Source organism: Acipenser ruthenus, chromosome 40, assembly GCF_902713425.1.
Source record: "Acipenser ruthenus chromosome 40, fAciRut3.2 maternal haplotype, whole genome shotgun sequence".
Classification (NCBI taxonomy): Eukaryota; Metazoa; Chordata; class Actinopteri; order Acipenseriformes; family Acipenseridae; genus Acipenser; species Acipenser ruthenus.
The window spans coordinates 6,826,586-6,850,728 of record NC_081228.1 but is presented as its reverse complement, the minus strand read 5'-3'; the positions used below and the strand labels follow the sequence as shown (position 1 = coordinate 6,850,728).

The following is a 24,143-nucleotide window of genomic DNA, read 5'->3' as shown; positions in this document are numbered from 1 at the left end:
ACACCATGCATCTCTTACAGTTTACCATGGTTATACCATGCATCTCTTACAGTTTACCATGGTTATACCATGCATCTCTTACAGTTTACCATGGTTATACCATGCATCTCTTACAGTTTACCATGGTTATACCATGCATCTCTTACAGTTTACCATGGTTATGCATGTTTTTTAAAATATGCTTTACCATACTTTGCTATAATTTACCATGCTTACCTGTGCTTTACCATGTTTTCACTGTGAAACTTTTATAAGGGTGCGCTAAACATGAGCGAATTGATCATATACTGACATGAGGCACAACGACCCGTCATAAAAATCAAAAAGGGTATTTCTGACTCGTAGAAAACACGTAGAAAATCGAATCATTGAATAATCTGAAATATTTTATTTAGAACATCTAATGATTGGTTGTGTTTAAAGTTATGGAACAATAAGCAGAGGGATGGGAATACACTTTACATATTTGTTAAGCGATATCTTAATGTCCACAATGCTAGAACCAACATCTAAAAAATAATTAAGACTGCTGCTAATTCCCTGTCGGGCCGCAGGGAGGCTGGTCTGGTTTGCGCTGCGCTGTGCAGGGAACAGAGCAAGCAGGGCCGTGGCGTTAACGAGACTGCCACGGGGGGAGGAAGGGAGGGAGGGAGCGAGGTAATACCCCGGCTCTTATTGTGACATGGCGGTTTCGTGCTAGCATGAAGACAAGCTGAATGATCCCGTTTCTCTAAATGATTATCCAGAGTAGCCGAAGCAAGAGAAACAGAAAGATTAGGTAGAGGGTGTATGTGGCCGGCTATTTAACAGCAGTGCCCACTGCGCGGCACCGATCCTTATTATCGCAGGAATTCAAAAAGGCGCAGGTCCGACACGGAAGAACAACACAGGGGATCATTTGTTCTTATAATTACATATTGCACGATAAGATTACCGACCGAGCACGGGGAGAGTCCTGCAACACCAATAACTGCAAAAGCAACAAAACACACGGCTGGTAATTTAAAAAAAACAACAGCCTTTTTCTTCTGAATGTGTGTGTGTGAAGATCGTTCAAGGAGGAGCGGTGTTTCTTCATTGCTCGGCTGGATGTTTTAAGTGAAAGTGAGTGCGGACAGTGTGGGTCTGTGTTGTAGGTTCAGCTGGTTCCCTCATTGAAAATGCTCTTCCCTTTGCCGTGAGCAGCCACTTTGCTGCCGTCGCTACTGGTACCCGCTTGGAAAGTCATGAGCACCAGGGACCGGTCTTCCATTCCGACCCGCACACAGCAGCACAAACACCGCCTAACCAGCAGCACCAGCACCGCGACCTGCCCGGGCCGAGCGGCGCCCCGCTCGGAGTAACACTCGCCCGGCGCCAGGCGCCTAAACAGGGGGGGGAACAGACAACGCAGCAGCGGTGACTGCGAGGGATGCCAGTGAATTCGTGCAGGCACTTCTGACACCGGCCTCAAACAGACATGAGGTGAGATTGTAAGAAGCGATATGGAACAGTTTGTATAATGGTGTGCGTTTCTGATTTCGGGTGCATGTGTGAGGTGTACGCGTGTGCGTTATTTAATATTACTGTGGTTAGTTCTTTCTTGTCAACCCCCCTTTGCCTTGCCTGCATTACTTCTATATGTGTGTGTGTGTGTTTGAATTGCAGTTGGTAATGTTTGAAGGAATTATGCAATACTGTACCTTATTTAATCATTTGGGGTCATTTGGCAGTGTTAGTTTGCAGTATATTTTATACTCATTAGATATCATAGGGTAATAATGTTGCATATTGTGTGTGTGTGTGTGTGTGTGTGTATATATAATATATATATATATGTGTGTGTGTGTGTTTATATATATATATATATAATATATATATATATGTGTGTGTGTGTGTTTATATATATATATATATAATATATATATATATGTGTGTGTGTGTGTTTATATATATATATATATAATATATATATATGTGTGTGTGTGTGTGTGTTTATATATATATATATATAATATATATATATGTGTGTGTGTATATATATATATATATATATATATATATATATATATATATATATATATTGAACACACACACAATGATGGAGGTAAATTAATTATATAATTGGAAACTTTCTTTGATAAACTGGAATATAGTACAGTATTTGGGGTAATAAAGTTTATTTTGTTATTAAATATGTTTATTGCATGTGAATGGGCCCTAGTATTAAGTTGTTAAGTTAAATAGGGTTTTAGTGTGTGTATGTGTGTGTGTATATATAAATAAATATAAATATTAGTGTGTGTAGGAGATGGACTGGTTGCTTGGAATAGAAATGGTTTCTCGCTTTGTATAACGGTGAAGACATTGCAATGCTAAAGCAATCTTGCACTACACGACTACACAGAGCACAGCCAGCCCTAAAACACAGTGTTTCGGACCCCTGTATCATGATCCTGCGCCTGTGAAAACCAGTCTCTCTGAATCAAGGCAGTGTTTCCTTTTCTTTTAAAGTGATCGTAGCTACAGCACCAGATTCTTTATATCGCTTTGAGTTTGATTACGGTTGACACAATTCACTCGACATAACTTGACCAACCAGGGACCGGGTTCCCCCTGATTGACTGCGGGCTTGCCCTGTAATGATGGGGTGTGGGCGGGGCTTCCCGCTTCAGGTTGGTGTGAGCCGAAGCTGGCCGAAGGTAATCGGTAGTCGCCGTCACTGCGGGCTGTGCGCTTTTAATACTGTCGTGCTAAAAGGACAGAATATCACTCTTTGTTTTGAACTGTGTTAATTGAAAATAGCCCCCGCCTTAGCATTAGTTAAAATTAAGCTTTCCCTACATACCAGAAAAAGTTCAGAAAATGTCTGTCTATCCCTTCAATGTAGTTCGAGAGAGCAACTGTAATTGTAGCTGGCATTCATTTACAGACTCGGTTTTAGCATTTGAATTTTGGCGAGAAGAGCGTATTTTCTGATATTTCGTCCCGGAGGACGGGTTACAGTCAGACAGGCCTGCGCTACAGTCACCCGCTCAAATAGAAACACAACGCAGCTCGATATTCAGGAAACGCTTCAGGACGGATCTGTGTGATCTGAAGTTTCACCAATCCCCAACATTGTTTTGTTCATGCAATCCAGATCGTTGTGCAACAGGATCAGACACACGCACTTTGTGAAAAGGGTTTTTCTGTGTGTAGTTCAGCCTAGTATATAGTGGATCTGAGAGCCAGCACATTCAATACAGTACAGTATAGAGAACTCAGTGCTGTGGATCTGAGAGCCAGCACATTCAATACAGTACAGTATAGAGAACTCAGCGCTGTGGATCTGAGAGCCAGCACATTCAATACAGTACAGTATAGAGAACTCAGCGCTGTGGATCTGAGAGCCAGCACATTCAATACAGTACAGTATAGAGAACTCAGCGCTGTGGATCTGAGAGCCAGCACATTCAATACAGTACAGTATAGAGAACTCAGTGCTGTGGATCTGAGAGCCAGCACATTCAATACAGTACAGTATAGAGAACTCAGCGCTGTGGATCTGAGAGCCAGCACATTCAATACAGTACAGTATAGAGAACTCAGTGCTGTGGATCTGAGAGCCAGCACATTCAATACAGTACAGTATAGAGAACTCAGCGCTGTGGATCTGAGAGCCAGCACATTCAATACAGTACAGTATAGAGAACTCAGTGCTGTGGATCTGAGAGCCAGCACATTCAATACAGTACAGTATAGAGAACTCAGTGCTGTGGATCTGAGAGCCAGCACATTCAATACAGTACAGTATAGAGAACTCAGTGCTGTGGATCTGAGAGCCAGCACATTCAATACAGTACAGTATAGAGAACTCAGCGCTGTGGATCTGAGAGCCAGCACATTCAATACAGTACAGTATAGAGAACTCAGTGCTGTGGATCTGAGAGCCAGCACATTCAATACAGTACAGTATAGAGAACTCAGCGCTGTGGATCTGAGAGCCAGCACATTCAATACAGTACAGTATAGAGAACTCAGCGCTGTGGATCTGAGAGCCAGCACATTCAATACAGTACAGTATAGAGAACTCAGCGCTGTGGATCTGAGAGCCAGCACATTCAATACAGTACAGTATAGAGAACTCAGCGCTGTGGATCTGAGAGCCAGCACATTCAATACAGTACAGTATAGAGAACTCAGTGCTGTGGATCTGAGAGCCAGCACATTCAATACAGTACAGTATAGAGAACTCAGCGCTGTGGATCTGAGAGCCAGCACATTCAATACAGTACAGTATAGAGAACTCAGCGCTGTGGATCTGAGAGCCAGCACATTCAATACAGTACAGTATAGAGAACTCAGCGCTGTGGATCTGAGAGCCACCACATTCAATACAGTACAGTATAGAGAACTCAGCGCTGTGGATCTGAGAGCCAGCACATTCAATACAGTACAGTATAGAGAACTCAGCGCTGTGGATCTGAGAGCCAGCACATTCAATAGAGTACAGTATAGAGAACTAAGCGCTCTGGATCTGAGAGCCAGCACATTCAATAGAGTACAGTATAGAGAACTCAGCGCTGTGGATCTGAGAGCCAGCACATTCAATTCAATACAGTACAGTATAGAGAACTCAGCGCTGTGGATCTGAGAGCCAGCACATTCAATACAGTACAGTATAGAGAACTCAGCGCTGTGGATCTGAGAGCCAGCACATTCAATACAGTACAGTATAGAGAACTCAGCGCTGTGGATCTGAGAGCCAGCACATTCAATACAGTACAGTATAGAGAACTCAGCGCTGTGGATCTGAGAGCCAGCACATTCAATACAGTGCAGTATAGAGAACTCAGCGCTGTGGATCTGAGAGCCAGCACATTCAATACAGTGCAGTATAGAGAACTCAGCGCTGTGTATCTGAGAGCCAGCACATTCAATACAGTACAGTATAGAGAACTCAGCGCTGTGGATCTGAGAGCCAGCACATTCAATACAGTACAGTATAGAGAACTCAGCGCTGTGGATCTGAGAGCCAGCACATTCAATACAGTACAGTATAGAGAACTCAGCGCTGTGGATCTGAGAGCCAGCACATTCAATAGAGTACAGTATAGAGAACTCAGCGCTGTGGATCTGAGAGCCAGCACATTCAATACAGTACAGTATAGAGAACTCAGCGCTGTGGATCTGAGAGCCAGCACATTCAATACAGTACAGTATAGAGAACTCAGTGCTGTGGATCTGAGAGCCAGCACATTCAATACAGTACAGGAGTGAGGGAGTGTGGCTGCAGTGGAGAGACAGGCCACTGGGACTGAGGGAGTGTGGCTGCAGTGGAGAGACAGGGCACTGGGAGTGAGGGAGTGTGGCTGCAGTGGAGAGACAGGGCACTGGGAGTGAGGGAGTGTGGCTGCAGTGGAGAGACAGGGCACTGGGAGTGAGGGAGTGTGGCTGCATTGGAGAGACAGGGCACTGGGAGTGAGGGACTGTGGCTGCAGTGGAGAGACAGGCCACTGGGAGTGAGGGAGTGTGGCTGCAGTGGAGAGACAGGGCACTGGGAGTGAGGGAGTGTGGCTGCAGTGGAGAGACAGGGCACTGGGAGTGAGGGAGTGTGGCTGCAGTGGAGAGACAGGGCACTGGGAGTGAGGGAGTGTGGCTGCAGTGGAGAGACAGGGCACTGGGAGTGAGGGAGTGTGGCTGCAGTGGAGAGACAGGGCACTGGGAGTGAGGGAGTGTGGCTGCAGTGGAGAGACAGGGCACTGGGAGTGAGGGAGTGTGGCTGCAGTGGAGAGACAGGGCACTGGGAGTGAGGGAGTGTGGCTGCAGTGGAGAGACACGGGGCACTGGGAGTGAGGGAGTGTGGCTGCAGTGGAGAGACGGGGGTCTGGGAGTGTGGTTAAGTCTCTTCAGCCCATTCTCTCTCTCTCTCTGTTTACCATTTTGCTCTAGTTGGCGCCCTTCCCAGAATGCTTTGGAAAAGCTGTGATCTTCGACCCTGAGCGCAAACTGATCCCCACTCGTGGGCAGGGTGTACATGCTGTCACATGCAGTGCAAATTAACCCTTTATTATTATTATTATTTATTTATTTAACCTAATTTACAGAGAAAGGTGCCAGGGTGGTCGTGCGTTTCCTGCCGAGCGAATGCTTTGTGAATACAGCTGCCTCTGTGTCGCTGTACCGCACGGTGCAGGCTGCCCAGTCCCCCTGCACCAAGGCTCTCATTGAGAGGAGACGCGACTCTCCACTCATGATTTCAGTTTGACGTTTTGAAAAAGTGACGCTCGTAAAGTTTAGCTCGGATTTCTGTGTCTCGGTCTCTCAGCCTGTGACTTTTACTCCTGTATAAAGATAGCACAGCTTTCTTTATATTTCCGAGAGAGGATGAAAGGAAAACCTGATCGTTCACTTCATTGTGCCCTTTTAAAATAATAATTTTTGTGTTTTTCTGTAGTGTTGAAACATTAGCCAGATTGATATGAATTCAGAAGGGTGGCCAATGTGAATACAGCCATCATTTTATTAAAGAAGGGATCTAACAGCGTCTGCAGGGTGGGAATAAGACTCCTGTTGCATAGCAGTTTCACCCATTCCAGGTTTTGCTATGAGCTTGTCTAGCTACAGTGTACAGGTCACAAGTTCAGGTGTGTCTCATTAAAACCAGGAGTGGATCAAACCACTATGCAGTGGGAGTCTTGCTTCCACCCCTGGTCTGCGTGTCACTTTAGGGTTGGAGCCTATTTATGGAACAGTTCCAAGGTGGACTGTATTGTTCTAAGGATCCCTGCCAGGATGAAATCCTCTGCAAAGGGGTTGTATTGGAGGCAATCGTCTGTAAATGCAGATCTCGCAGGTCACTCCCCTCTCCATGCAGCATGTCTGGGAATCACTAATCCAGCTGTCATGAAACATGGTATTAATTTAATACTTCGATCCTCCACTTTTTAGATAGGCCTAAATGAAATGAGATTCCTCTCCCTCTTTCCCTCGCTCCCTCCCAGCCCGGTAAACGCTCTTTGGAACTGATCATGTTTGCAGAAGCCTGTGTGATTGTTTTGTTCCCATGACAACCCCCCCTCCCTTTCAAAACACACACAAGCAGGATACTTCATGGAGCATGAGGACACACTGCCTCCCAGTCCCTCACCTCTAACCACTAGACCACACTGCCTCCCTCCCTCCCAGTCCCTCAGCTCTAACCACTAGACCACACTGCCTCCCTCCCTCCCAGTCCCTCAGCTCTAACCACTAGATCACACTGCCTCCCTCCCTCCCTCCCAGTCTCTCAGCTCTAACCACTAGACCACACTGCCTCCCTCCCTCCCAGTCCCTCAACTCTAACCACTAGCCCACACTGCCTCTCTCCCTCCCAGTCCCTCAGCTCTAACCACTAGACCGCCTCCCTCCCTCCCAGTCCCTCAGCTCTAACCACTAGACCACACTGCCTCCCTCCCTCCCAGTCTCTCAGCTCTAACCACTAGACCACCCCGCCTCCACTAGACATCAGTACACATTACAAGATCTTCAGATTTTGTCTCTGTGTGTTTTCTTGTTGTTTTTCAGCTGAAGAAACAGATTAATTGTTTTACACACTCACTCACGCACACACTCACACACACACACACACACTCGCACGCACACTAACTCCTGATGTAGAGAACAGGCCCTGGCAGGATGGAGCTGACCTGTAGTAACCTTTTGTTCTGAGTGAGTCCATCTCTCTCCCCTGCGACTTAGTGGAGAGATAAACAAGAGACTGACTTCGAGAGAAGGAGTGAGGGAGCAGGAGGACTGAGAAGGAGGGAAAGAAGGATAAGAGGAAAAGTGAAAGTGGTAGCTTTCTCACCCCCCTGCTCCTCTCCCCTCTGCTCCGGTCCCTCTCTCCCCCCTGCTCCTCTCCCCTCCCCTCTGCTCCGGTCCCTCTCTCCCCCCTGCTCCTCTCCCCTCCCCTCCCCTTCCCTCTGCTCCGGTCCCTCTCTCCCCCCTGCTCCTATCTCTCTCTCTCCTCTCTCTCCAATATATTTCCAGCGCTCTGTTCTGTTCGCAGTGTGCTGCTCTCGTGTGTCTCTTTTAGGAACTTGAGCAGATGGTTGGAGGTTTAAGAAGAGTAGTGGAGGGGAGGGGGGTTCGGAGTGAGTGAGGGAGGGGAAGGGGGGACTGGGATATTTATAGACTGGATTAACCCCTCGACTCCCCAGCTCCTGCACCGACTCAGCTGTGCTCTCCACTCCCTGCCCCCTCCCCCCCAATACTAAACTAATATTAAACACGTTTCTAGGTAGTGGACATGTTTTTAACTCCTCAGAAAAGCCATTGTAAGCTACCCTCCATCACATGTGCGTCCTCAATTGCTGCAGCATGTATTGGAGTGTAAGGCAGTGTGCTCACAGCATCCGATTGTAGACATGGCAGAGAAATATTGAACATGAACTCCATTGTCTCGCGTGGTACACTCACTGCTGTGCAAACACATCAAGGGTTGTAAGAACATAACAATACGTGACGCCGCGGCACATGAGAAACTCAAAGACGTCGCAGCCAGGATCGGGGGCCGCGCCTGGTTTTCAGTTTGTTCAGCTGCTTTAATTTTGAAGTCAGTTTTAACGGAGTAACAGCGACTTCAATTGAAGTAATGTGTTGCCACTGTGAGAATCCACTCCCTGCTCTAGCAAGCAGACTGTCTTCCTCAAAGAATCGCAGGCATGCTGCAACAAGACGGGGTGCATTCCTCCACCCTCTCTCCTCCACTCTTTCACTCGTCCACTCCCTCCCTCCCTCCCTCCCTGTCTGACAAAAGACTGAGAGTCAGGGACGCATCGGGCAACTGAAGCAAACTCATTGTGTTCCTAACTTGGCAAGTTCAGCTACATTTTCACAATACCACCCTCCCTCTCCTTCGTCTCCTCCCTTTCTCTCTCTCTCAGTGATTCTCTCTAAAAAACAGCTCAACCTCCTTGCCTCTCCTTCTGTCCTTCCTGAACACCAGCCTTCCCCCCCCCCCTCTCTCTCTCTCTCTCTCTCTCTCTCTCTCTCTCTCATAATTTCTTGTCTTCTGTTTCATCAGCTAGTGTTGCATTACAGTAGCAGTGTGGTTTTGTGTGTAACAAAACTACCCCAGTTGAACTTCCTTTGGGGGTGAGTTTTCAAAGTGGGTGTGTGTGTCTCCTTGGTGGGGTATATACTGTGGGTGTGAGCGAGGGAGGTCACCGACACAAACGGGCAAGGTGGGACGTCCTGGAAAGCCTTGTCGATTTGTCACAATCCGCATCAGAGCTTTAGAAGCTTCGAAACAGTTCAGTGACTCCTCTTTTTTTTTTTTCCTGTTCAGTTTCTTTTATTTCTAGTTGATCTGCTTTATCAAGCTGAAGTCCAGCGTTGCGTCCCTGAGTGGGAGCGAGGGTGGAGCCGGGAGAGCGGTGTAGTCTTACATTATTCTATCGGAGAGGCAGGGAGGGAGTGTCGCTGCGTCAGCCAGGCAGCCTCTCTGAGGCCCTTGTTTGTTTCTCGTTGTCCCGCTGGCGTGTTAAGGTTTTAAAGGTGAGGCTGTGGTCACGTGACGCAGTGACACCAGCCTTCCTGTATTGTTCCGCCTGGGTGTAACCTTTGTACCCTGTCGTGTTATGGGATGGATTGGTAGAAGCAGACTTTAAGGGGACCTGTGCTAGTCTGTCTGCTGAAGCCTTGGTTTGCAGTAGTATGAAGTAAGGGGGAGTCGTTGTCTAATTGCTCTAGCTGCAGCCTCACGCTCACCACATGGGGAAACTCTCTAGTTTTACTACTCCATCTCTTTCCCTCGGGAAACTACCGGGCTATAAATATCAGCCAGCTCTAAAAATAAGTAGCTGGTGCCGTAGCGAGCTACGTGATTTATTGCTAGAGTGCGGAGAGAGAGAGAGGCACACTGAGTCCCTCCCTTTCTCGCTGGCTCTCTCTCTCTCTCGCTGTGTGGTGTGTATGTGGTGGAAACTCTGGACATGCAGAGGCACACTGAGTCCTCTTTATCTCTCTCTCTCTCGCTGTCTCTCTGTGGAGTGGAGACTCTGCACATGCAGGGGCACAGTGAGTCCCCTCTCTCTCTCTCTCTGTGGAGTGGAGACTCTGCACATGCAGGGGCACAGTGAGTTCCCTCTCTCTCTCTCTCTCTCTGTGGAGTGGAGACTCTGGATATGCAGGGGCACAGTGAGTCCTCTTTCTCTCTCTCTCTCTGTGGAGTGGAGACTCTGGATATGCAGGGGCACAGTGAGTTCCCTCTCTCTCTCTCTCTGTGGAGTGGAGACTCTGGATATGCAGGGGCACAGTGAGTCCCCTCTCTCTCTCTCTCTGTGGAGTGGAGACTCTGCACATGCAGGGGCACAGTGAGTCCCCTCTCTCTCTCTCTCTGTGGAGTGGAGACTCTGGATATGCAGGGGCACACCGAGTCCCCTCTCCCTCTGGAAACAGATTTAAACATGTTTGTAACACATTGACACAGACAGGCACGGTGACACACAGACTGAGACGCACACAATGTGTCACGGGGAAGCACGAATGAGTCAGTGGTGTGCAGCTGGGCCAGCGTTTGCTAGCCAGGGAGTGGAGGAGTGGGAGGATAGAAAGACAGACATTACACCAGCTTCTGAGAGGCCCCTATGAGGTGCTCAAGGCCGGCGAGTTTAGTTTCGTTTCATTTAGAGGTGCACCGATAAGATTTTCTTGGCTGATACCGATAGCCGATGATTATCTACCGTTATCACCCATACCGATAATAAATAGACAGTGCAGGTAAACTAACAGAACAATTTAGGGCCTATATTTAAGCTGTTTTATAATTATGCATGTTAAACAATTAACAGATATCGTTTATTTGTTGTATTTGACAAAAACGAACAGGTGTTGCATTTACTTCAGAAAGTAAACACAGAGTAATGTAGTATTATACTGTGTTCTGGACAGCAATTTATAGATTTATTTTACGACATAGTCACACAAAAATAGCACTTTGCGTTGGCACTGATAAAAACACTTCTGTAGAAAAAATATATAACATGACCTTTTTTTTTATAGACTTGCTGTCAAGTGTTGCGTATTATAACTTCGACCTATACGGTACAGTAGAAAAAAAAAGGATTAAGACATGTCAACTACAACAGCGTTCATTAGATTCTTATTTAGCACACACTGCTTAAAAATGCAGGCCAACCTCAACTGTTCACGTAATCAAAAACATGAAACTATCCGGTTACGAAATTCAGTCAAACTTGAATTTCTTTTACTAAACAAGACGGCACTGTAATTAAGTCCAGCTTCAAAATGCTGCCTAATACACCCCCAACCAAAGCGGATTAAGATCAACGCACCGAGCAAGATAAAACAAGAATACCAAACGTAATTCCCACTTCACGTCTAGAGGGCCCGCAACTCCGTGGAAGTTAGGGAGGTTTGTCGTCGTTGCTGTTGTAGTCTTGGTTTTAAAAAAGTGCTTTTCAGCGAAACTGTTTGCGTTCAAGGATTTAATGGTGAGCTACGGAGCAGGACCTGAGGGGATGCCAAGCTGCCAGAGAGAGAGAGACGGAGCAGAGGCAGAATTGTAACTAACCGCGCATCGATGCTGCATTTGAACAATAATTTGCCTGGTTAATACTATTTTCTTACGAATAAGAAATACCCCTGTATTTATTACAGTTTTGTCAGCCTGAAACCAACTACAAAGCATTACTTAGGGTGAATGTTAGTCTGGTAACTGTATAGACTGCATTGTCCTGCTGTGAGAGCTGCGGTCATGTCCTGCTCTGAGAGCTGCTGTCATGTCCTGCTCTGAGAGCTGCGGTCATGTCCTGATCAGAGCTGCTGTTATGTCCTGCTCTGAGAGCTGCGGTCATGTCCTGCTCTGAGAGCTGCGGTCATGTCCTGATCAGAGCTGCTGTCATGTCCTGCTCTGAGAGCTGCGGTCATGTCCTGCTCTGATAGCTGCGGTCATGTCCTGCTCTGAGAGGTGTGCAGTGAGAGCTGCTGTCATGTCTTGCTCTGAGAGGTGTGCAGTGAGAGCTGCTGTCATGTCCTGCTCTGAGAGCTGCTGTCATGTCCTGCTCTGATAGCTGCGGTCATGTCCTGCTCTGAGAGCTGCTGTCATGTCCTGATCAGAGCTGCTGTCATGTCCTGATCAGAGCTGCGGTCATGTCCTGCTCTGAGAGGTGTGCAGTGAGAGCTGCTGTCATGTCTTGCTCTGAGAGGTGTGCAGTGAGAGCTGCTGTCATGTCCTGCTCTGAGAGCTGCTGTCATGTCCTGCTCTGATAGCTGCGGTCATGTCCTGCTCTGAGAGCTGCTGTCATGTCCTGATCAGAGCTGCTGTCATGTCCTGCTCTGAGAGCTGCGGTCATGTCCTGATCAGAGCTGCTGTCATGTCCTGATCAGAGCTGCTGTCATGTCCTGCTCTGAGAGCTGCGGTCATGTCCTGCTGTGAGAGGTGTGCAGTGAGAGCTGCTGTCATGTCCTGCTCTGAGAGGTGTGCAGTGAGAGCTGCTGTCATGTCCTGCTCTGAGAGCTGCTGTCATGTCCTGCTGTGAGAGCTGCGGTCATGTCCTGCTCTGAGAGGTGTGCAGTGAGAGCTGCTGTCATGTCCGGCTCTGAGAGGTGTGCAGTGAGAGCTGCGGTCATGTCCTGCTCTGAGAGGTGTGCAGTGAGAGCTGCGGTCATGTCCTGCTCTGAGAGCTGCTGTCATGTCCTGCTCTGAGAGCTGCGGTCATGTCCTGATCAGAGCTGCTGTCATGTCCTGATCAGAGCTGCTGTCATGTCCTGCTCTGAGAGCTGCGGTCATGTCCTGCTCTGATAGCTGCGGTCATGTCCTGCTCTGAGAGGTGTGCAGTGAGAGCTGCTGTCATGTCTTGCTCTGAGAGGTGTGCAGTGAGAGCTGCTGTCATGTCCTGCTCTGAGAGCTGCGGTCATGTCCTGCTCTGATAGCTGCGGTCATGTCCTGCTCTGAGAGCTGCTGTCATGTCCTGATCAGAGCTGCTGTCATGTCCTGCTCTGAGAGCTGCGGTCATGTCCTGATCAGAGCTGCTGTCATGTCCTGATCAGAGCTGCTGTCATGTCCTGCTCTGAGAGCTGCGGTTATGTCCTGATCAGAGCTGCTGTCATGTCCTGCTCTGAGAGCTGCGGTCATGTCCTGCTGTGAGAGGTGTGCAGTGAGAGCTGCTGTCATGTCCTGCTCTGAGAGGTGTGCAGTGAGAGCTGCTGTCATGTCCTGCTCTGAGAGCTGCTGTCATGTCCTGCTCTGAGAGCTGCTGTCATGTCCGGCTCTGAGAGGTGTGCAGTGAGAGCTGCGGTCATGTCCTGCTCTGAGAGGTGTGCAGTGAGAGCTGCGGTCATGTCCTGCTCTGAGAGCTGCTGTCATGTCCTGCTCTGAGAGCTGCGGTCATGTCCTGCTCTGAGAGCTGCGGTCATGTCCTGCTCTGAGAGCTGCGGTCATGTCCTGCTCTGAGAGGTGTGCAGTGAGAGCTGCTGTCATGTCCTGCTCTGAGAGGTGTGCAGTGAGAGCTGCTGTCATGTCCTGCTGTGAGAGCTGCGGTCATGTCTTGCTCTGAGAGCTGCTGTCATGTCCTGCTCTGAGAGCTGCGGTCATGTCCTGCTCTGAGAGGTGTGCTTTGAGAGCTGCTGTCATGTCCTGCTCTGAGAGGTGTGCAGTGAGAGCTGCGGTCATGTCCTGCTGTGAGAGGTGTGCAGTGAGAGCTGCTTTGTTTCAGCTTGATGGTTGAACCTGAAGGACAGGTTTGAGAGCTGCAGTGTGTGGGTGGATGTGTGAGAGAGAGGAGAGGGGGGAGGAGAGGAGTAGACAGATGACATCTCTTTTAAACTTGTGCCCTATTATTCTATAATATATGTTCGGGGGCTGAAGTAGAAATATGACCCCATTGACTTGTAGTTTATAAAGGATAATTTAAAACCTAAAGCTGCCCATGTCTCCAACCCCAACCCAAGCTCCAACCTTAACCCCAACCCTAACTCAAACCTTAACCCCAACCCTAACTCAAACCTTAACCCCAACCCAAGCTCCAACCTTAACCCCAACCCTAACTCGAACCTTAACCCCAACCCAAGCTCCAACCTTAACCCCAACCCTAACTCGAACCTTAACCACTTTGGTCCTATTTTAGTGGACTTTTAGACCCCAGGATTTCATTTTGTGGAAGCCAGCGAATGTCTCTCAGGGCCTCGTTGTGAACCAGCCGTCCCTGTGTCGACTGGTTGATTTAATTCAGCTTTCACTGTAGATGTATGAATAGCCGTTCTGAACCGTGTGCTGCCTGTAACCTGACTCCCAGTGACGCAGTCTGGGGGAGGGGGTTTCATGTTCAGGTTTGTGAGTCTCCGGCTCTGACCTGACTCAACATGCGCCACTTCCTGTGAGGAGGGGCCAGGGGTGTGGCCTCAGCTCTCCAGCGCTGTCATTACCAGCACCTTAATAATAATGAGCACTAGTCTAAACACTCCATTCTCAGCTCTCCAGCGCTGTCATTACCAGCACCTTAATAATAATGAGCACTAGTCTAAACACTCCATTCTCAGCTCTCCACACTGTCATTACCAGCACCTTAATAATAATGAGCACGAGTCTAAACACTCCATTCTCAGCTCTCCAGCGCTGTCATTACCAGCACCTTAATAATAATGAGCACGAGTCTAAACACTCCATTCTCAGCTCTCCACACTGTCATTACCAGCACCTTAATAATAATGAGCACGAGTCTAAACACTCCATTCTCAGCTCTCCAGCGCTGTCATTACCAGCACCTTAATAATAATGAGCACTAGTCTAAACACTCCATTCTCAGCTCTCCAGCGCTGTCATTACCAGCACCTTAATAATAATGAGCACGAGTCTAAACACTCCATTCTCAGCTCTCCACACTGTCATTACCAGCACCTTAATAATAATGAGCACGAGTCTAAACACTCCATTCTCAGCTCTCCAGCGCTGTCATTACCAGCACCTTAATAATAATGAGCACTAGTCTAAACACTCCATTCTCAGCTCTCCAGCGCTGTCATTACCAGCAACTTAATAATAATGAGCACTAGAAGTTGCAGTAATAAAAACTGAAACAGCCACATTATAAAACACCAGATTTCTTTCTTTCTTTCTTTCTCTCTCCTCTTTCTTTCTCTCCTCTTTCTTTCTTTCTCTCTCCTCCACTCTCTCCCTCTCTCTGTCTCTATCTCCCTCTCTGTCTCTCTCTTTCTCCTGCCTCTCCTCTCTCTCTCCTCTCTCACTCTCTCCCTCTCCCTCCCCCCTCACTCTCTCTCTCTGTTCCTCTCATCTCTCTCTCTCTCTCTCTTGTTTACCCTGACGGGTGCAATTAGCAGTCCGCTCTAAATTGCCTCCCTTCAGCTGCAGACAGGCTGGTCCCTGCAGTATAATTGAATACTGACCCCCTGCACTGGCAGACTCACCCCTGCCGGCTAATTCACTCTCCGGGGGAGCGGCACTGTGGCGGGGTTCTCCACGGCACAGAGAGAGGGAGCGGTGTGTGTCAGACTGTGTTTACAGCGGAGTGTCAGGGAGGACAGATTTGGGACTGTAGTTTTATAATTCTACAGTTCAGTCAACAAAGTTTGACATCAGGGTAGTCAATCCAGCGAATTCAGCAGGAAGGGGGTGAGCAGGGGGTGCAAAACTACATTCAAAAGAGAAATTGTGGGGCTCCAGTGCAAAAATATCTGTGTGTGTTCGAAAAAAACAAACCGTGGAATATCAAAGTAACTGCCCAGAGCAGGACTGCATTGCCAAGGACATGTTGTGTGTCTGTCCCTGTGCTGGACCCCAGCACGGTCCCACTCCTAAAGGACCGTTGGCAGCTGTTCAGTAGGAAAAAAAAATTAAACAGGTGAGGAAAGGGTTAAAGTTCGGAGCCCAGAGAGAGAGAGAGAATGAAAGCAGACTCCAGGAATGTAATTGAGTTCCTGTGGTTTGAGGCTCCAACACAGCCGATTGGCTCCTGTCTGAGGGGGAGGGGCCTGGAGTCCTGGGAACAGAGACTGTGATCACATGACTCCCGCTCGCCCCGCCCCCAGCTTCTATTCACAGATCTGTGCGGAATGGTGGAGGCGTTCTTATTTCATCAGCAGGGTACGGTGAGGAACAGGTAGGCTCAAGATGCTGTACTGAAACATAATACGAGCGAGAGGAGGCCACTCAGCCAATCGGTCTCGTCCGGTTCCTAGTTGCTGATCGGTCTCGACACTGTCAGCTCGGGTCTTAAAGGATCCCAGTGATTCAGCAACAGCAGTGTGGCCAGGTAACCCTACCCTCACCCCTGTCCCTCTGTCCAGAGTCAATCTGCATTTCATTTCCACACTGTGTGTCCTCTGTGCCTTGGTTTCTGTGCTGTGCTTAAAATATTGGTTAGGCTTAACTGTGCCAACTCCTTGTATGATCTGAAAGACTTCAGTCAAGTCTCCCCTAATTCTTCTTGGTTCGACTGCCTCGCCTCTCTTCTGTATTCAGAGTGCAGCGCAGTGTTGTGAGAGCTGCCTCGCCTCTTCTGTGTTCACAGAGTGCAGTGCAGTGTCGTGAGGGCTGCCTCGCCTCTCTTCTGTATTCACAGAGTGCAGCGCAGTGTTGTGAGGGCTGCCTCGCCTCTCTTCTGTATTCAGAGTGCAGTGCAGTGTTGTGAGGGCTGCCTCGCCTCTCTTCTGTATTCAGAGTGCAGTGCAGTGTTGTGAGGGCTGCCTCGCCTCTCTTCTGTATTCAGAGTGCAGCGCAGTGTTGTGAGGGCTGCCTCGCCTCTCTTCTGTATTCAGAGTGCAGCGCAGTGTTGTGAGGGCTGCCTCGCCTCTCTTCTGTATTCACAGAGTGCAGTGCAGTGTTGTGAGGGCTGCCTCGCCTCTCTTCTGTATTCAGAGTGCAGTGCCGTGTTCTGAGGGCTGCCTCGCCTCTCTTCTGTATTCACAGAGTGCAGCACAGTGTTGTGAGGGCTGCCTCGCCTCTCTCCTGTATTCACAGAGTGCAGTGCAGTGTTGTGAGGGCTGCCTCGCCTCTCTTCTGTATTCAGAGTGCAGTGCAGTGTTGTGAGGGCTGCCTCACCTCTCTTCTGTATTCAGAGTGCAGTGCAGTGTTGTGAGAGCTGCCTCGCCTCTCTTCTGTATTCAGAGTGCAACGCAGTGTTGTGAGGGCTGCCTCGCCTCTCTTCTGTATTCACAGAGTGCAGTGCAGTGTTGTGAGGGCTGCCTCGCCTCTCTTCTGTATTCAGAGTGCAGCGCAGTGTTGTGAGGGCTGCCTCGCCTCTCTTCTGTATTCAGAGTGCAGCGCAGTGTTGTGAGGGCTGCCTCGCCTCTCTTCTGTACAGCCTGATGATAATTGCTGTCCCACTGCTGCTGTTAACGTTACCACCGTTCTGATCTTTATGGCATTTTGTCGTGGATTCTATTGCTGTGCCTTTTAGTTCCTCGTTCTTTTAGACAGAAACAAACTGTTTTTGCGGCTTTTTAGGGTTTGTCCCTTCTTGTTTCAAAATTGTCAAAACTTTTAATAATTGAACAAAGGTAAGGTTTGTGTAAGACTTTGTGCTTCACTGGGACCCCTAACATTGCCTCTGAGATCTTTGAGAGTCCTGGATCCTCAATGGGAAAGGTTTTGGAGAGCTCTGCTCTGTTGAGTAGCTGCAGAATTGTGGTACAAGCGGGCTTTAGTGTCAAGTGAGAAACGAGTCCTTGTGACGGGCTGGGGTGAGTCTAGTGTGCTGTACAGCAGGCAGAGCAGTCCATGGCTCTTGAGCTTACTGTATGTGAGGCTTGTGATTTCGAGGTGCGGTATCGCAGGCAAGGCTGTTAATGGACTTGAAAAGACTGCAGGCTTTTGTATCGGGCTTTGGCAGAAGCAGTTCCAGTCAAAATAGCAAACTGAAGTGTTTTATAAGAGCAAAACATACGCAGAGTGTCTGCCATGGTGTAAACCCTGTTGTATTTTTGTCTGCTTTTGGTTTGTGAGCGGTTTGTGTTCGCCTCTCTTTCAGAAGTTCTTGCTGGTTGGTGTGGCTGGGTTAGTCAGACATGTTGGGCAGCTCTGTTTCACTGTGTGGTGTTTGCCACTCAGCGTCTCATGCAGCGTCGCAGCGTTTTTGTTAGACAGCCTGGGCCCTGGTTGGATGTCTTTGTAAATGTAATCGTGCAGCTAAGAAATGGATTGCTCTGTACAGAAAAGCAGCACACGTGTGAAGGAAGCCTTGGGAATTTGGTGTCACTATCAGATATGTTAATCCCTGGGAAAAGTTTGTGAGGCAGTGCGAGGGTTAACTAGGAATTCAGTCTGCAGTCGCTGTGCTGCCACCCCGTGGCCAACACTGGTATCGCATGACAAGTCAAACCACATGTAAAAAAAATAAATAATCTTTTACAGTTTAGTAAAGAACCGCGTTTCACAAAAGAGAAATTTAAATAAAACAAAATCCTTGTAATAGTGTCTACAAAATAGAGCCTGAAACAGGAAGTAAGGACGTTTTGAGATGTGTGCCCTTCTATGCCTAGGTCAGGCTGGTTTGATTTCGTTCTCAATAAGGTCCTATCCGTAAACATTTGGCAGTGATTTCTGGCACTCTGAGTTACAGCAGATCCTGACCTTGCAGTGCTTGTATCCCGCTGGTCTATTAAGGGGACTCTGGGTTTGTACCAGGTGTGTTTACTGCATCGAATTCACACATCAACGCAAAGCATTGCCTCCTAATGACTCATAGACTCCTCAACACCAGGGGCAGGGGCAGCGCCTGTGTTTCAATTTCAACTCCTTTAAGAGAAGCAGGACTGCAAGGACCAGAATGCACTGCGACGTGGGGAGTTAATGACTACAAGTACCACAGTACACTGCGGCATGGGGGCGTTTTGAAGTTTCAAAGTTAAAGCGCTATACAAACTCTGAACATTCAGAATTGAAACGTTATCAGAAGCATGCTTGAGGAATGTTGTCCTTGGTGTTTATGCTGCAGTAACTCTGGCGCTGTTTCATATTCTGTGTTTAATCCTAGTCATTAGTGTGGCTCACATGCAGCCTTGTGCACATTAATATTGGATTGTCATTCACTTTGATCTCTATGGGAGGGCTTCTGTTTAAGAGTTAAACACACCAACTGTGTTAAAGTAAAAAAATAACATTTACAAAGAGTTTTTAAAGTTTTTTGCATCTCTCTCTCCCTCTCTCCCTCTCTTCTTCTCTCCTCTGTCTGTGTCTGTCTCTTTCGCTGTCTCTCTCTCGCTCTCTTCTCTCTTGCTCTGTCTGTCTCTCTTCCTCTCCTCTCTCTGTCTGTCTCTCTCTCTCTCTCTCGCTGTCTCTCTCTCGCTCTCTTCTCTCTTGCTCTGTCTGTCTCTCTTCCTCTCCTCTCTCTGTCTGTCTCTCTTCCTCTCCTCTCTCTGTCTGTGTCTCTCTCTCTCTCGCTGTCTCTCTCTCGCTCTCTTCTCTCTTGCTCTGTCTGTCTCTCTTCCTCTCTCCTCTCTCTGTCTCTCTCGCTCTCGCTCTCTTCTCTCTCTTGCTCTGTCTGTCTCTCGCTCTCTCTCTCACTCTCTTCTCTCTCGCTCTGTCTGTCTGTCTGTCTGTCTGTCTGTCTGTCTCGCTCTGTCTCTCTCTCACTCACTTCTCTCTCTCTCTTTCAGAACGGAGGAATAGCAATGAAAGGCGTTGGCTGCCGGTATGCTTCAGAGTCTGTTTAAAGAGCCCATCGCAGTGAGTCTGGTTGTTACTCTTCCTTTTTATTCATCCCAAACATTTGTTACAAAAGTGCCCTGGACTAACCCAGGCTTCTGATTGGCTGAAAAGTACCAGAGTTCTGGAGAGCTGAGAATGGAGTGTTTAGACTCGTGCTCATTATTATTAAGGTGCTGGTAATGACAGCGCTGGAGAGCTGAGAATGGAGCGTTTAGACTCATGCTCATTATTATTGAGGTGCTGGTAATGACAGCGCTGGAGAGCTGAGAATGGAATGTGTAGACTAGTGCTCATTATTATTAAGGTGCTGGTAATGACAGCGCTGGAGAGCTGAGAATGGAGTGTTTAGACTCGTGCTCATTATTATTAAGGTGCTGGTGATGACAGCGCTGGAGAGCTGAGAATGGAGTGTTTAGACTCGTGCTCATTATTATTAAGGTGCTGGTGATGACAGCGCTGGAGAGCTGAGAATGGAGTGTTTAGACTCGTGCTCATTATTATTAAGGTGCTGGTGATGACAGCGCTGGAGAGCTGAGGACTGAGAATGAGGTGGCTGCAATATATTGGCATGTTATTCTCTCTCTCTCTCTCTCTCTCTCTCCTCCCTCCTCCCTCTCGCAGGTGATTTGAGACTCGTAGCGGAGACCGCAGAGCACGGTGGAAATCCGGCTCGCACCCCTCCACCCCCCTCCCCAAGTCCCAGCCAATCAAATGCACCCGGACAGTAAACTGACCAATCATGGCAAGCAAGTGAACAGCAGCGCCCAATCACAGCACCAGAATGTAAGCCAGGGGCCCGCCGGCAGCCTGGGGTCGAAGGGCGCGGGGGCGGGGAATCATGGTGGCGGAGGAGGAGGCAAAGCCAATCAGATCTCTCCGGGGAACTCGGGGCTCAAGAGCCAGGCAGGGGGGGGCGTTGGGCCCCTGAAGGGGAAGAGGGAGCGCAGCGTCTCCATCGACTCCGGGGAGCAGAGAGAGGCCCTGACCCCCAGCCTCGAACCCGACTCCAAAGGTAGGTCATTCAATCATGAAATCATTCAGCAAAAAACAGCAAAGCTACTGTTTGTTACCAGTCAGCATGAAAAACGTTTTGCAGAAGATTGGTTTCAGGTACACAGGGTCTAGAGATGTGACTGCGTCCTTCCTTTGACTGTCTATATATAATCCTGCCGCGATCGTCCCTGAGAGATTCTTTCATCCTTTTATTAGCAGCGCTAATGAGCTCAAACCCTGCTGACCGGACGTTCAGTAAATCTGTGATACTAATTGTGTGTGTGTGTGTGTGTGTGTGTGTAATTATGACTGCATAGCCTAAGTTGAAATACAAAAGAAAAGGAGATTTTTCTGCTATGGAAATTGACAAGGGTGAGGACAGTTACCCAAAGTCCACTTGCTGTACCAACTTTCCAAAGCAACCCCCCCCTGTGTAGATCAGGGGGGTCCAGTCACGGTCCTGGAGGGCCGTTCCACTCCAGCTTTAAGCTTTGCCCCCCCCAGTACAGATTGTGAATTATACATGCCAGGCAGAACTTGTTCAGCTAACTTGCCACATGCCCCAGCGAACAGGCTGACTCTCATGAAACGAATCCAGTACTGTTGCATTTGTAAAAAAAGTTGTTTTTGTTTTTTTAAAACCTGCAACACAGTGATTATGAAAAGTATTAAAATCAAGGGGCTGGTGCGGTATCTCCAGTTTCGTATCGCTTTTTCAATTTGAATTGTAATTGCATGAGTAAAAAAGCTCAGAGAATCTGGCCCACGCTGCAGACTTCAATATTATTAATATCGTAAGTTTTAATCTAACCATTCGGGGGGAGGGAGAGGAGGGGGAGGAGGGGGGGGGAGAGAGACGCATCTTTTTCTAATTCTGAGTGGAGAATAGGAGGGTTCTATGAAGCCAGGAAGAGTGCAGAGGTAGTTTTAATGCGCTGCTGCCGGGCAGCGCTGCGGAGTTTCAGTAAACGGTCGCTTTCTGATGCGCTGCGTTGGCTGCTGCTCAGCTGAGAAACTCCTACGCGCTCTCGGTGAAACAGTCAGCCACGTGCTTTCAGCAAAGTCAGCCGCGCACTCTGAGCTTCCTGCCGAGGAAGCGAGCGCACAGCTGCTCCAGACTCCTCGAGCTCTCTACAGCAGTGTAGCAGACTGTGTCATGAAAACAGCATTGTGAACCGGGCCCCAGAGCTGTCAACTACACTTTTTAAACTACAATCAAAAAGAATTACCCTTAAACTGTATAGTGTGTTAGTTTTTTGTTACTTTTTAATTTTTCTGTGTGAATAAAAGTAAGTGAATCAGTCGGTGAGATTCATAACAATGTCATAGTAAAAGCAGAGCTTTCTAAATACTGAGTTTCTCTGCCTCGCTATTAAACACAGAATAATGCGGGCAGTGGAAACACGGGGAACCTTCTGAATACACAGAAACAGCACTGATAGTTCCCGAACCTCAAATAAAAACCACACACACGCACCCCTGTTGTAGAGTGTGTACGTTATTAGAATTAGCGATTGTTATAATAACCAGTTAAAGTGTGCTGTAATGCAGGCCCTGCGAAATTCATGGGAGAATTAGAACAGGACTGATCTGCAGTTCAATCCTAAACCTCCAGATGTCTGTGTAGCCGCTCCAGCTAAACTGATCTAAACAGTAATTAAGGCATCAACCTAATTAGAAAACACCCCCTAATTACCAGGGACACTTATTGCCATTCTAGAAATAGCTTATTGTGAGAAATAAATAGATGCACCAACAAACTCAAACCGCATTTCTTTGAGAGATCGCACGCAGCAGTATCACCTGGTGTCTGCACTCTCCCTGATTGCAACGCGTGGTAAGGGACTAGTGGATCTGATGCAGTGGTTTGAAAAGCCGTAAAATTAGAGTGCATCAAACATATAATAAAGTTGCAGAATTAATAAATTCATACCCAGTACAGATGCCAGAATAAACAAACAGTGTGTGAAGACTTTCCACAAACTGTGAACAACCCTGATCAATTTTAGACCCACAATAATCTGTAGTTTGGATAAAGAACGCCTCCCGTTGGATTCTATTCCAGGGTTTGATGCACACTGTAAATCAGAAATGAAGGGATATCCGCGATATGCAAAAGGAATTTCTTTGACCAAATTTTGGAGAAATGCAGAATAACTATTTCCCATTTTAGCAAGAAAGGCTAATCGATATTTGTCAGTTCTGTGAATGCTGAAAGAAGTGTCTCTTCATATGTCCTCGTGTTCACAGAGTAACGTCAGTCCGTGAAAGAAAGCCGGCTGAACTAACGATGACGATGCTGAAGTTTAATAGCAAACAGAATCTATCAAAGATTCCAGTACATTGTTACATTATCTGTACTGTTCAGGGAAACAGGAAATCCATCAAAATAAACATCTCCCCTTCTGTTAACGAATTACATGCCATTTATTTTTTTTATGAAATGATTTGTGTAAAAAAATGCCTAATGGAAATGTGTGTCATTTGACTTTATTTGGGGCATTTGAATTTATTTGGGGAACACGGTGTGTTCTCTCCTCCTGTCCAGTAGAGGGCGTGATGCGCAGTAAGCGCCGCTGCGTTCTGGAGAAGAAGCAGCCCTACAGCGGGGACGAGTGGTGCTCGGGAGCGGAGAGCGAGGAGGAGGAGGACAAGCCAATCACAGCTGCCCCTGGCCCTGCCAAGCACCGTGAGTGCATTCTGGGATACTACTGGGGGACTGAAGGTGTAGATTTTAAAAAGAAAGCAGGTCAGGTGTATAAAGAAGTGAAATATGCCACATAAAGCTAGTCTCACTATTGAAGAAGGTCCCAGACTGCATTGAAAGAGACGCAGGAGGTGCTGGCTTCCTCTTGGGTTAGCTCACCTGCAAGCAGGCAGGCAGACCTGCAATTCCCCAGCCTTGTAGCACCACCTAGTGACGGACACTGGTATTGACGGGTGAGGGGAATCCTTGCTGTGCAGAGGCACTGGCTGGTGCTGCTGTCATTCAGCTTGGTACGTTGCAGCTTAATAAAATGTAATTTCAGTTTCTACAGTAAATTGGCCAAGTAGATAAAAAAAAAATAGGGCTCAAATAGGGTCTATTGTGATGCTTAAAGCACTGGCGGGTCTTGGTGCCCCTGCAGTGATTTCACCCCTGTCTGTGTTTCTTATTAATTGACCCCCATAACTGATATTCAGACAGTGGTGAATGCGCTGTGAAAAGATGCATTTCTTTTATAGTTGTTAAGAGTTAATTGAGTCTAATAGTTTACATCTCCCCCCCCCCCCCTCTCTCTCTCTCTCTCTCTCTCTCTCTCTCTCTCGCGCTCTCTCTCTCTCTCTCTCTCAGGAGGGGATCACTCGAGGGCAGGCCCCCCCCAGCCGCCCCCTGGTTCGAACCCGCTCTCCTCGCTCTGTGAATCAGCTTCCTCGGTGGTGCCGCTGGGCATGGGAGCAGGGCTTCGCGCTGAGCTGGGCTCCGGCCCCAAACCCCTGGTCTACGTCTTTACCACCAACCTCGCCAACAGGTCAGTGA

General features: G+C 48.0%; 1 protein-coding gene across 4 annotated transcripts in view; it reads left to right on the top strand.

Moving 5' to 3' along the window:
* Positions 1-555: 555 nt before the first annotated feature.
* LOC117397439 (B-cell CLL/lymphoma 9-like protein) overlaps positions 556-24,143 on the top strand; it is a 31,774-nt gene continuing 8,186 nt past the window's right edge. For 2 of the 4 annotated variants that reach the window (XM_059009904.1, XM_059009901.1), the window contains exons 1-5: positions 556-1,464; positions 19,579-19,648; positions 20,252-20,642; positions 23,172-23,312; positions 23,958-24,135. In XM_059009904.1, the coding sequence (XP_058865887.1) occupies positions 20,342-20,642; positions 23,172-23,312; positions 23,958-24,135 (620 nt within the window). In that variant the 5' untranslated portion in view covers positions 556-1,464; positions 19,579-19,648; positions 20,252-20,341. Of the gene's footprint in view, positions 1,465-9,079; positions 9,100-19,578; positions 19,649-20,251; positions 20,643-23,171; positions 23,313-23,957; positions 24,136-24,143 lie in introns of those variants that run through there. The other 2 variants (XM_059009903.1, XM_059009902.1) reach the window with 2 other exon arrangements.